Source organism: Teleopsis dalmanni, chromosome 1 (genome assembly GCF_002237135.1).
Source record: "Teleopsis dalmanni isolate 2A chromosome 1, ASM223713v2, whole genome shotgun sequence".
NCBI classification, from domain to species: domain Eukaryota; kingdom Metazoa; phylum Arthropoda; class Insecta; order Diptera; family Diopsidae; genus Teleopsis; species Teleopsis dalmanni.
The window spans coordinates 223262915-223277498 of NC_051846.1; the positions used below are offsets into that span (position 1 = coordinate 223262915).

A 14584-nucleotide genomic window follows, 5' to 3' on the forward strand; every position below is an offset into this window, starting at 1 on the left:
TACGTTTTGTCTTGGGCTCTTCATACGACTCTTTTCTATCTTTCATAATTAACTTGTCAGGAGGTACTTCGTGATCAGCTTCAGCCATTGTTGGTTGATCATCTGTATTTACAGGCAGTATAGCTAATGGATGAATTGGGCGTTTAAAAATGCCTGCCGATGTTTTAACATCAGCTACTCGGATATGTCCATCTGTACCCTTGTACACATGTACAATTCGTCCCAAGGGCCACTGCATCACTGGGACGTTATCTTCTTTGATTATAACCATGTCTCCTAACTGTATGTTGGCAGATTGTGTTTTCCATTTGTTACGTTGTTGCAATTCCATCAAATATTCGTTAGACCTGCGTTTCCAGAAATTATGTTTTAACTGGGAAACTAGGTTCCAACGTGACAATAACGTGTGTTTTTCTGGTTTCGATCGGCTGTCTACATGAGTTGTAAGAGCTTCTCCAATTAATAAGTGTCCTGGAGTTAATGCTGTCAAATCAGTTGGATCATTGGACATTGGAGTCAATGTTCGTGAATTTAATATCGCTTCAATTTCCACCACTACTGTTTCGAGTTCTTCATACGTCAATGATGCTGTTGAAACGCTGCGTAGTAACAAATATTTTGCGGACTTTACGGATGCTTCCCATAAACCGCCAAAGTGTGGAGCCCTTGGTGGAATAAAATGAAAATTTATTCCTGTGGTACTGCAGGCAGAGATTATTGCTTCTTGTCCTTATTAGAATAAATGCTTTCTTCTAATTCTGCTAACTGGTTTTTGGCGTCTACGAAGTTTGTTGCGTTATCACTGTAAATATTCAAACAACGTCCTCGTCGACTTATAAATCGTTTTAATGCTCCAATGAAAGCATTTGTTGATAAATCGGTCACTAACTCGAGATGTACCGCCTTTGTAGAAAAGCAACAAAAGACAGCAATATATGCCTTTGTTGGCTTTTTGCCCCTCACCTTGTAGTGGATCCAAAATGGTCCGCAATAATCTACACCAGCATTAATAAAAGGTCTTGCAGGAGTTATTCTTGATTCTGGTAAATTGCCCATAATTTGTTGGCATAGTTGCGGACGTGCTTTGTTGCATCGAATGCATCGCTGAACTGTTGCTCGGGCTGTTGATTTACCTTTAATCGGCCAAAAACGTTGTCGGACTGTACTCAATAGTGCCTGCGGGCCACAGTGTTTGTTTTCTTCATGGAACATCACGAATAATAATTTTGCCAATGGATCATTGTATGGGATCAGCATTGGGTGTTTAGAATCGTATGGTAATGATGAGGCTTCTAAGCGTCCTCCTACTCTAAGAACATTTGCATTATCAATGAATGGAGATAAACTACTGATTGAACTAGATTTATCAACATGACCTTGTTTCTTCAGTTGTTTGATTTCTTCATGAAAATCATTACCCTGAATGTGACATATTATAGTTATTAATGCTGCATCCAATTCGTTGGCACTAAGTACTATATGTGTGGCACGTGACTCCTTTGATTTTCTTGCGTTGTTAGTGAATCTAAGAACATATGCTACTATCTTTTGTAACGTCTTAAATGAATTCTTGTGTTGAATCCTGTATATGAAATCTGCGTCATTGCTTTGAGTTGCTACAGCTACAACCTTCTTCTTCTCCAGATCGACTGGAACTTGTAATGATGATGAAAACCTTGGTGGCCATACTTCCTGCCTTCCATGCAAAAAGAACGGTCCTTGAAACCAGAGTGCACATGTTGACAACGCCCTTGCTGAAAGTCCTCTTGATAACACATCAGCTGGGTTGTCCTTTGACCTAACATGTCGCCACTGTTCAGACAGAGTTAAAGTTTGAATTCTTGCTACCCTGTTAGCTACAAATGTTTGAAATGATGAGGACTGTGAGTTGATCCAAGACAACACAATTTCTGGATCAGTCCACAAAAATACCGGCTGGTCCTTCTCTTGAAGATCGCTTTTCACTCTTGCTGAGAGTTCCGCTGCTAGGACTGCCGCACATAGTTCTAGTCGCGGTAGCGTTTGTTTTTTAAGTGGTGCTACTCTTGACTTTGCACATAACAGTCGCACTATTATTCTACCATCTTTTAAAATTGCTCTGACATATGCTGCAGCACCAAATGCCTTTTCAGATGCGTCAGCAAAAATATGTAGCTGTGTTGATGATGGAACTTCGCCTCTGAAGATATGTCTTGCCACCTGAAGATTTTCAAGAGTACTTAATTTTTCTCTAAATGTTGACCACGTTGTACGAAGATCTGTAGGAAGTGGTTCATCCCAAGATAATTTCAATTGCCATAAGTGTTGTATGAAAATCTTTGCTTTGACTATTACTGGAGCTATTAAACCAAGTGGGTCGAACAGTCTAGCTAAATCAGAACTAACGACTCTCTTCGTGATTATTCCTTCAGTAACCATTTTGACCTTAATTCCAAATAAATCTGCTTTGGGCAACCAAAATAATCCCAGCGTTTTGATTGACTCGTTATTATCATTAGTAAAATCTAGATTTACCTCTTGATCATCTTGAGAAATGTTTTTTAAAAGTTGAGGATGGTTTGCACTCCATTTCCGTAGGTAAAACTGATGCTTCTTTAAAATATGGATTAATTGCCTTTGAGCTTCAATAGCCGTAATTAAACTATCTGATCCACCGAGCCCATCGTCAACGTAGAAATTGTCACACAGGATTTGAGCTCCTAATGGATAATTCACCTTGTTTTTTGATGCTATCTTTTGCAGACATCTTGTTGCTAGGTAAGGAGCTGCTCGAGTCCCATATGTAATTGTGTTTAGCTGATAATAACGAATCGTTGAATTTGGACTGCTTCTCCAAATGATAAGTTGATAGCGTCGATCCTCAGGATTTATGAAAACTTGACGATACATTTTCTCGATATCTGTGGTGAAAACAAACCGTGGTCGCCTAAAACGGAGCAGAATTGAAAAGAGTTCACTTTGAACTGTCGGTCCGTTATACATTAAATCAATCAACGAGTGTCCAGATGTAGTTTTGGCTGATGCGTCAAACACCACTCGAAGTTTAGTAATTGTACTATCTAGTTTTAGTACGCAATGATGAGGAATGAAATATCTTGGAGTCAACATGGAATCCAAGTTTACTTCAGTCATGTGACCCAATCGCTCATACTCTTCCATAAACTGGACATATTGTTTCCGCAAAACATCATTTTTTGCTAGTCGTCGTTCAAGACTGATGAACCTTCTCCAAGCTTTTTCTTGAGATTCCCCTAACGTCAATGAGTTTTCCAGAAACGGCAACCTTACCACAAAACGTCCTTCTTTATTTGTATGGACGTTCTGCACAAAATGAGATTCGCATAATTTTTCTTCTTTAGATAATGTCCTTTCTGTTGTATTCACCTCATCCATTCGCCATAATCGTTCAATTGCATCTTCTAACGATGAGTTATTATCAACAACCTCCGCCCCACCGCCAAAAACTACACATAAAACGTTTGATTTGTCTGTATTTGATGCAACCTTGCCACTGACAATCCAGCCAAGTGTAGAATTTTGCAAGACTGGAAGCCCAGGAGCAAGCGTTAATTTACTTTTCTTTAACAGACTAAAATAGAACTCCGCACCGAGTAAAATATCAATTTTCCCTTGTTGGAAAAATGTTGGATCTGCTAACTGAATGCTGTTCGGGACCTTCCATTTGGAAATATCGTAGCTGCAACTTGGTTGAGGTGGAACTATATTTGGAAGCACAAACGCTTCGACTTCTGTAGTAAACCTTGAGTTAAGTGATTGCAATTTGATGTTAACTCGCTGCGTTGAATTTTTTTGCACCTTTCCTATACCTTCTATGCACAATAACGATTTTGTTATTGATATATTGAGCCTTTTGCCAAGACGCTCAGAGACTATGTTCACTTGCGAACCAGAGTCTAGTAATGCTCGGACTTCACTTGTATTTCCATTAGATGCAATTATTTTGACTCTTGCAGTTGGCAAGAGAACATAATCACGATGACCTGTGGATGTGTTTGCTGTCGCTGTGGTGACTGCGGTGTTGTACCCACTTGAGCTAGGTTGAATGTTCTGTTTTGTAACTTCCAAATGTAGCAACGTGTTATGCTTTTTATTACATTTGGTACAACTTCTTGATGAACATTTGTTCACCACATGATCATTTCTGAAACAGTTAAAACAGAGCTGTTGATTTTTCACCCAATCCAATCGTTGAGATGGTAAAAATTGCAAAAATTTACGGCAATGATACAGTGGGTGCCTGTCTACATTGCACAGTTTGCAATTGTTGTTTCCTTTAGAAACTGTTACAGCCGATGACACTGAGTTATTTCGATTTGCTTTAATTTTTATAGCCACCTTATCTTTTTGTTCTACAACTTCCATCAGTTGGAACTGTAGTTCTAAAAAGGCTAAAAACTACTGAATGTTTTGTATCTCTTTTGGTTTTGCCAGAGATTGCTCATATCTAATGAGCATCGCCCGATCGAGTTTTTTAATTAGTACCTGTAACAAAATTGGGTCCCAAAATGTCGTTTGAATGCCAAGATTGTTTAGTGCTAATAGACACTCTTTCGTTGTGTCATGTAAATTTTTAACTGCTGCCACAGTTGATGTGCCTGATGGCTGATTTAAAAGTTCATCGATTTACGTGGACGCCAAGACCCTTTTATTATTATAACGGTCTTGCAGTAATGTCCAAGCTGCCGAATAATTGTCCTCCGTTATGCTGAAATGACTTATCAATTTTTCAGCTTCACCTGTCACATGTGATTTCAAGTACCACATTTTTTGAGCACCTGGTAGTGGCTGATTGTCTACCATTTGTGTAAACAAGTCAAAAAATTGCCTCCATTTTAAGTAATTCCCATTAAAGCTTGGGATTGTTACCTTTGGCAATGGCAGTGAGGACCGCATGTTTGGTTCCGCTACTGTTGCTTGTTTCGGTTGTAATTGATCCAATTTTATGGACAATTTTATCAAACATTGTTGTACCAAATCTTCAATTTGGTAATACTCATCTTGATTGAATCCTGACATCACTGGATTTTCAAAGTTTTCCCATAGTTCATCATGCAAACATTCCAATTGGTTCCAATGTTGCATGATTGTGTTTGATTTAATTTCGTAATATTGAATTGGCTGTATGCCTTCGCTCTCTGACAAGCTCTCTACTAATCTTTTTAGAGCTGCCATTCGAGCAGATATTTTTCTTATCAAACCATTTGTCGTAGCCACTAGTTGCGGCTGTGATGCCATTTGGTTACTAGCAGCTTCACCAAAGTTGTCTGCTGCTTTGATCCGAATGGCTTCTGTCTTGAATATTTCACTGTATTCATTTGTTAGTTCTCTTATTTTCTCGTAATAAGAAGATGTAAAATACTCATCATCTGTCGGTTGATCGATGAGAGTTCTGAGCATTGTGTCAGTTTGTTCAAACTGCTTCCAAGCAACATCAAGCCGACGAAATCTTTCACTGTAGTATGCTGATGTTTGCTTGCGTTCAGCCGAATCCTTTTTGAAGTTCCTGATGATTCGCTGAATCTCTTCGCCCTTTTCTTTTTGGGCATCTATGAGTTCATTAAGAGTTGTCATTGATGATTTGTAGTTTTTTGCCAAATGTGCTTAAGAATGTTCTTCGAATGCTGAATGCTGAAACTTAACCGCTGACTGTTGATTGTTGACTGTTGCTGCATCAAACCAGTCCTGTGCTGCTGGTGGCTTCTTATTGTTTTGATCGCCGAGGGATGTATTTCGCCTATTTGGTTTTTCCATGCATCAATTATTTCTTCTTCTGTCGTTATTTCGTCCAGGTATCGTAGTTCAAAGGTAGCTTCTTCCGTTAGCGTTTTGACCTCTATTTCCTCAGGTAGTATACTTTTGATGTGGTCTTGGTGGACACTTATTATTGTTTCTGCTGATCTTTTGAATTCAAGCAGAAGTTCCCCTTTTTGTGTTTTCCTGATAGAGTGAACATCATTACCGACTGCTTTAAGCTCTGGAGCTCCTTTTACTTTCCGGAGTATGTCCGCAAAGGAAAGTTTCTAAGACGGTTTAATGATCACTACATCCGGTCGAGGTAGTTTCACGCGTTTTTTTGTTTGTAAAACCCAAGCGTGTCGTTTGTTGTTGTCTTCAATTGGTGCTTGAGGTACATCAGCGTTGCCGTTCGTCCCGGCCACCGTATCTAAGTTGCTTTCCAATGCTTTCCTTGGCTCCTTAGACTTAGTATTATTTGCCCCCACAGGTCGATTTGTTTTCGTCTTCTTAGGCGGTGTCTTCCTACTTTTTTCGATTTCTTCTCTTAACCGTTTGGATATAACTGGTGTTTGCTGCGCCTGAATTGTTTGGTACCTCTATCGTTGGTTTTAGCGGTGATAGTTTTATTTGGTGTCTCTTCGGCAGTTCTTTTATAGAGCGATGATATCATTGCAACAAGATCACGCATTGCTTGGTGGATGGACCTTCTTCCTCCACCCATCATCTCATTTAGCTCGGATATTTTGTCCCCGAGTTTAATGAACGCTTCCCTTTTCACTTTTGGAACACTGTTCCCATAAAGCTCCGGAGGGGATGAGCGAGCTCTCTCGTTATTTTGCCTCTCTTGCGATAGCACAGGTGAGTGTGTTAGTCTCGGCGCCCTCATGAAGGGGATTTGGCTGGGACTGACTATCCGTGACTCCTTTGCACTTTCGGTGCCGGCTGGAGTATTAACGCCAGACTGTATTGGTGTTTTTGTAGTTGTGAACATTTTTCTTTGCAATTGGGTCCCAACTTAAAGCCGTTATCTTAGTTTCGTTGTGTAGTTACCCTTATTGTGGTTCCATGATTATCTTTGCAATACAGGGAGGTCATGCGAGGGTTGACACATAGCCTTATGAGCGCATGTGTTCAGAGACAAACCGGGAGCTAAGCAGAAGATATTCTTAACTGCCCTACACCCCAACTTAACAGGACGAATCCAAGATCGTTCTTTAAGGCTTGCCAGGTTTTAACGGGACGGAGGCAGATGAAGCATCAGCCTGAAAGCCGTCTGGACCAGATTTCACTCTAGCCCATATTGGTAACAGAATACATCATCCACCAGCCCAAGTCATCATATCCAATCGTTTGCTCCAGTATACCATAATCAGAATCTTACTGGTATCGATCCTGATGCCTTTTCTTATAGGCTTTCTCCATTATCATCTCATCATGTCCAATCGTTTGCTGTTGTCCAGTATGCCGTAATCAGAATCTTACTGGTATCGATCCTGATGCCTTTTTTATAAGCTTCCTCCATTATCATCTCTCGTATGTGAATTGTGATGCGACAGTCGTCCCTAACATGATATACAGACGCTGCGCATTTCCGACTCCCTCGTTGGCGCATCAATTGCTCTCACATTGGAAGCAGACATTGTGCGCTTACGTGTCCCTCGATGCCATCCCGGGATGGTGGACGCTTAGTTAGAGCCGGCGTCTACTCGGCTCAGCTTAGGGGCTTCTCAGGGTTTCTGTGACCTTTTAAGCCACACCCTCCGACGCCTAGCTGGATTTTAGTCGCCTCTTACGACAGGCATGCCTTACCGCGGGAATATTCTAACCCCTATCCCGCAGGGTGATAGGGGTTAGGACACACACAGCACAAATGTGTGTGCACGAATCTTTGTGCACAATCATTGTTTTGTGCGATGTGAAATTTGAAATCGCACAACAAATTTGAGTGCATGCATTTTTTTTGTTAACACCACAAATGTGCGTGTGCATATTTTAAAAATAATTTCCACTCGCACAGTGCAGTGTGCGATTTTGTGCACCACATTCCGAACTCTGCTAAAATGTCTTTTGAAGTTACTAGTATAGTGTTGTTGTTGCTTTTTATGCTGACGGTCTGACGTCAGATTTATTATGTATGATTGAAATTATCTGGTGGTAATTTCAACCTTTACACTATCCATTTCAATTGAAGTGCAGATTGATTCGTATTAGACAGAAAACCATTCGTTTCAATGTCGGTTTTCTGGCTTGCTGCTAATTGGTTAAGGTCAACTTAGTCTTCGTTACTGACAGCTTTGATGCGTATCAGAAAATAGGGTACCGGATTATTCTTGCCAGCTATATGCATAATGTCAGTTGTGAATTGACCGATGTAATCTAACTATCTCAGTTGGCGTGGCGATGCCTTTTCTGGTTTCTGTCGAAATGCATATGTTATCGGCTTATGATCGGTGAAAATAGTGCAACGTCTAACTGCAATCGCATGTTTGAAATATTTGACCGATTGGCAAATCGCGAGCAACTTACGGTCGTACGTGCTGTACTTGGCTTGAGTGTTCGTCAACCGCTTTGAGTAAAACCCCAAAGGCTCGAGTTGTCCGTTATTGATATTATTTAATGCAACGCCAACCGCTACGTTACTGACATCCACGTAAAGTACGAGGTTTGCGTCTGGGATTGGGTGAACGATTGTTGTTGCATTAATTAAGGCTTCTTTGTGTTCCGCAAATGCGTTATCTGCATCCGCGATCCATTCAGTAACAGTTTTGTCCTGTTTTTTGTTACCTTTAATTAAGTTTTGAAGCTGTCCCTAAAAATGACGATAAAAATAAATATTTGCAATGAATCGCCGTAGCACATGCACTACCCTTGGTTTTGGAAAATTTGCAATTGTTTCAATTTTCTTGCCTGGTGGACGGATTCCTTTATGATTAATGAGATGACCAAGGAATGTTACTTCTTCCTGTGCGAACACACATTTCGCAATGTTTATTTTCAGACCATGTTCCTGTAATCGTTGTAGCACGCTGCGCATATGTTGTATGTGCACGTCTATGTTATCGGATGCGATACAAATATCATCAATATAACATATGGCAAAGTTAAACCCGAAAAGAACTTGGTCCATGAACCTTTGAAATGATTGTGCTGCATTACAAAGTCCAAGTCATTACATTAAATTCATATAGGCCGAAAGGTGTGATTATTGCTGGTTTTTCTCTATCCTCTTCAGCAACCGATATATTAAAATATGTCTTTTCTAAATCTAATGTTGTAAAAATGTGTTTCCCCATTTAGAGAATGCATGAAATCTTGCATATGTGGAATGGGATAACTCTTTGTGCATTTAGTTGACGGTAGTCGCCACAAGGCCGCCATAAGCCATTTCCATTTTGCACCATAATTAGTGTGTTCGCCCATTCGCTCATGAATGGTCTACAAATCCCTTGCTTCATCATATACTCGAACTTTTGCTTGGCTGTTTTCAGTTTTTGCGCATTTAGCCGCCGTGAACGCGAAAAAACACGCTGACCAGTGTTGACAATCTGTGCACGAATCTTTGTGCACAATCATTGTTTTGTGCGATGTGAAATTTGAAATCGCACAACAAATTTGAGTGCATGCATTTTTTTTGTTAACACCACAAATGTGCGTGTGCATATTTTAAAAATAATTTCCACTCGCACAGTGCAGTGTGCGATTTTGTGCACCACATTCCGAACTCTGCTAAAATGTCTTTTGAAGTTACTAGTATAGTGTTGTTGTTGCTTTTTATGCTGACGGTCTGACGTCAGATTTATTATGTATGATTGAAATTATCTGGTGGTAATTTCAACCTTTACACTATCCATTTCAATTGAAGTGCAGATTGATTCGTATTAGACAGAAAACCATTCGTTTCAATGTCGGTTTTCTGGCTTGCTGCTAATTGGTTAAGGTCAACTTAGTCTTCGTTACTGACAGCTTTGATGCGTATCAGAAAATAGGGTACCGGATTATTCTTGCCAGCTATATGCATAATGTCAGTTGTGAATTGACCGATGTAATCTAACTATCTCAGTTGGCGTGGCGATGCCTTTTCTGGTTTCTGTCGAAATGCATATGTTATCGGCTTATGATCGGTGAAAATAGTGCAACGTCTAACTGCAATCGCATGTTTGAAATATTTGACCGATTGGCAAATCGCGAGCAACTTACGGTCGTACGTGCTGTACTTGGCTTGAGTGTTCGTCAACCGCTTTGAGTAAAACCCCAAAGGCTCGAGTTGTCCGTTATTGATATTATTTAATGCAACGCCAACCGCTACGTTACTGACATCCACGTGAAGTACGAGGTTTGCGTCTGGGATTGGGTGAACGATTGTTGTTGCATTAATTAAGGCTTCTTTGTGTTCCGCAAATGCGTTATCTGCATCCGCGATCCATTCAGTAACAGTTTTGTCCTGTTTTTTGTTACCTTTAATTAAGTTTTGAAGCTGTCCCTAAAAATGACGATAAAAATAAATATTTGCAATGAATCGCCGTAGCACATGCACTACCCTTGGTTTTGGAAAATTTGCAATTGTTTCAATTTTCTTGCCTGGTGGACGGATTCCTTTATGATTAATGAGATGACCAAGGAATGTTACTTCTTCCTGTGCGAACACACATTTCGCAATGTTTATTTTCAGACCATGTTCCTGTAATCGTTGTAGCACGCTGCGCATATGTTGTATGTGCACGTCTATGTTATCGGATGCGATACAAATATCATCAATATAACATATGGCAAAGTTAAACCCGAAAAGAACTTGGTCCATGAACCTTTGAAATGATTGTGCTGCATTACAAAGTCCAAGTCATTACATTAAATTCATATAGGCCGAAAGGTGTGATTATTGCTGGTTTTTCTCTATCCTCTTCAGCAACCGATATATTAAAATATGTCTTTTCTAAATCTAATGTTGTAAAAATGTGTTTCCCCATTTAGAGAATGCATGAAATCTTGCATATGTGGAATGGGATAACTCTTTGTGCATTTAGTTGACGGTAGTCGCCACAAGGCCGCCATAAGCCATTTCCATTTTGCACCATAATTAGTGTGTTCGCCCATTCGCTCATGAATGGTCTACAAATCCCTTGCTTCATCATATACTCGAACTTTTGCTTGGCTGTTTTCAGTTTTTGCGCATTTAGCCGCCGTGAACGCGAAAAAACACGCTGACCAGTGTTGATAATCTGGTGGCCAACCGTAGTCTTAGGCTTGTTATTGTAATTGTATGAAATGGGCATTGTCACCTCCTTAAATGAGCTTAGTAGCTCTTTGAATTTGTGGTCGTTCTAAATGGAAAAAATTGGCTCATATTCAGTGTGTTTCGATGCATATTGGGTATTCAACTTTGTTTGCGTATCGCTCAGGCATCTACGTTTTACATTTACCACAAGACCGAAATATTTCAAGAAATCGGCATCCAAGATTGGTTCTGAAACATCGGCCGCCACCGATGAAGTCTCTACTGGTTTCCCTGTTGATTGAAATTACACGGCAAGGAACATTTTTTTGATTCCGCACTGAAACAATAGTGATAGTAACAATAGTGATAGTGATAGCATAACGTCTTAATTGCGAATCAGTACGAAGTCGACGACGACGTCGCTTGCGATCTGGAGTTTGAGATTTTGTTCCGCTTCGTCTTTGTGCAGTTATCATCTCCGCAAACTGTCAAGGCGTCTATGGCTTTCATGATATGATCATTTATCTGTGCATATGTGTTGATGACAGCTACAGAATTGTAGTTTCCCATTTTCAACATCAGGTCGAGGTGCACATTTGTCCAAGTCAGCCTCCGAAATTGAAACGACTGCTCGCACTACTTCTGGCAAACGATCCAGCCACAATTGTTTTATTGCTCAATCGTTCATGGCGCCGCTGGTTAGATCTTGCATAATGCGCAACAAATGTGTTGGCTTGTTATCACGTAACTGGCACTCCTGTACTAGTCGCTGCAATTTTCGATTTTCAGAGTTTGCAAAATCTTGAACTAATCGCTTTTTAGTCGTTTCGTGTTTTTCTATTGCAGGAGGAACACGAAAGATATCTGCTATATTTCTTAAAGTAGCACTGTCGCTACTGAAGACAACATGATCATATATAGTTTGGTCGGTTGTGATTCCTGCATTTCGGAATTGAGATTCTATCTGGATAAGTACAGGTCTGGATCCCTCTTGCAGAATGCAGGTGCCTTGATACCGATGCGGCGAATGTCACCTCAAGGTTGTTCGTTTGTGTAAACATTTGGTACGTTACTATCTGCAGGCGTGTTGTTTCTATCTGGTGCGCTATTGTTGCTTGATTTGACTTCCGACATTTTTGATCACGTCGGGGTCACCAATTGTAGGCTTTACCCTACTTAATTTAATTCTTATTTGTTTATTTAAACAAGAAATAATAATTCAATTTCATGTGATGAAATTATACGTGTTGGTTCTTGATTTTTAGATTCGGAATCGCAAATAGAATGACAACTATTTTTTACTAAATAAAAATATTCTTAGCTTTTTTACAAATTTTCTTGCATGGCCAACTCATTTTATTTTCAATATTTTACTTGTCCATATTTGCATGGCCAACTCATGTCATTCTCAAAATTAAGTGGTGAATATGCAACCGCCACAACATTATTAACATTATTAAATTAATATTGTTTAATAATATATATATATGTATATATATATGTGGCAACAGTACAACCAACAGTACAACGACTCGTAAACATATCCGATTGTCACTTTTGAAGAAAACAACACACCTGGTAATGCTAAACAAACAAGAATGCTAATGGTAATGCTAAACAAGCACATTGAATTGTTAATTTTCTGTTACTAAAGTAGTTTTGTATTTGTTGTATCTGGTATTCTAAATAAAACAGTCAATGAAAACGACTAAAGTGGTGACCCCGACGCGCAAAGTGAAAAACTTACAGAACTAATTTTTTGAAAGTGTAAAATAACATTAGTTTTAAAAATGTTAACAGCATTCACTAAAACTATTAACGGGCTTATCCAACACGCACCACCGTCATTACAAGTATCAGAACAAGAAAACTTTGAACGACTAAAGTGGTGACTTCGTTAAAAAATCAAATAAAACTCTACGAAGTAGTGCATCTTATGCAAGAATACACGCGCTAACTGTGTTCTAGACAAATACATAACAACATGGCATTGAACGCGGAACAAACTACAAATACACAAGTAGACTCCACAGAAATAACACAATGTGAAACACAATGTGAGAGTCCCGAACTTTAACAAAACCAATCCAACGGTATGGATTGCACAATTGGAAAGAGTTGTTCGTCTAAACAATATTCGAGACGATATAGACAAATTCGATTGGGTTGCAGTAAATTTGGATGAAGATATCGTTATGGTAGCTGAAGATTTCATTACGAATCCTCCAACAAATAATAAATATGACACACTTAAAACACGTTTGTTGGGAAAATTTGCAGAATCAGCCGAATCCAAGTTGATTTGTACACAGCTGTTCAACAACTTACTGACCAAGCTAAAAAGCTGCAGGTTGAAGTTAAGCAACTCAGGAAAACAATCACAAGTCGCAACTGTATCGATCGCGCTCGCCCAAAACTTTAAGCGATGTCAACGGTCAACAGCGACGGCATAACAATTTATGTTACTACCACACCAAATTTGGGGATAGTGCCACCAAGTGCAAGCCAAGCTGCTCACGATGGGCACCTTTAAACTAAAAAAGCTGTCGTCAAGCACACTAGTTGACGGCAGTAACAAACAACTAGATCACATAACCAGTGATTCAGCTGTAGCAGAAAAACAACCACTCATAAATAGTGAACGCCTTTTTGTCGTCGATCGTATATCATGTTTTCGTTTTTTGGTTGACTCGAGCTCAGTTGTATCAGTAGTGCCACGGCATTTGGTAAAATTCAAAATAACACAAGGAGAGCTCCAACTATACGCAGCGAACCAAACTCTCATTACCGCATTTGGCAACAACACAATGGAATCAGACTTAGGTTTACGCAGATCATTTAGGTGGCAATTTATCATCGCAGATGTCGAAGTTGCTATTATTGATGCGGATTTCTTAAACCATTTTCATTTGTTAGTTGATCTAAGAAGCAAACAGCTTATAGACATGACGACGAAGCTTAACACACGAGGTGGTCTTTCAGCTTTTCCGCCATCAACCATATATACAATAGACGAGACAGCCAAGTTCAGCAAACTGCTCAAAGAAGTCGTTATATATTACACGACCAGTGTTGAAACAGCCATTTCCCGACGCTCGAAAGCATGTGGTTTTTCATCAAATTGAGACAAGAGGCAACACTGTGTTTGATCGTCCCAGAAGGTTATCTGGACAGAAACTTGCTGTGGCAAAAGCCGAAATCACTTTATTACTGGACCAAGATATTTGCCATTTGTCAAAAAGTGCATAGGCAAGTCCTCTACACATGGTGGCGAAAAATAATGGTGGCTGTCGTGCTTGTGGCGACTATCGAAAGTTGAACGCAATAACGATACCGGACAGGTATCCTATCGCTCACGTGCATGATTTTGCGGAACAGTTACATAACAAAACGTTGGTTTCAGCACTCGACTTAGTGAAAGCATATTAACAAATCCCAATGGCAGAGGACGACATCCAGAAGACTGCCGAGAGCACACCTTTTGGCCTGATTGAGTTCCAGTACATGCCCTTCGGATTGAAAAACGCGACGCAGACATTCCAACGTTTCATGGACCAAATTTTTCGCGACCTTGTTTCGTGTATTGCTATATTGACGACATTCTTATAGCTTTAA

General features: G+C 39.8%; 2 protein-coding genes across 2 annotated transcripts in view; one reads left to right on the forward strand and one right to left on the reverse strand.

The window, feature by feature from the left end:
- Positions 1 to 714: 714 nt before the first annotated feature.
- Positions 715 to 4383, reverse strand: LOC119667487. Its single transcript, XM_038076780.1, has one exon. The coding sequence runs from the start codon at positions 4381 to 4383 to the stop codon at positions 715 to 717; it is 3669 nt and encodes a 1222-aa protein (XP_037932708.1).
- Positions 4384 to 13488: 9105 nt separating this feature from the next.
- Positions 13489 to 14584, forward strand: part of LOC119667488 — a 3939-nt gene continuing 2843 nt past the window's right edge. Inside the window, exon 1 of the mRNA XM_038076781.1 lies at positions 13489 to 14070. Coding sequence (XP_037932709.1) covers positions 13489 to 14070 — 582 coding nt within the window. The remainder of the gene's footprint in view (positions 14071 to 14584) is intronic.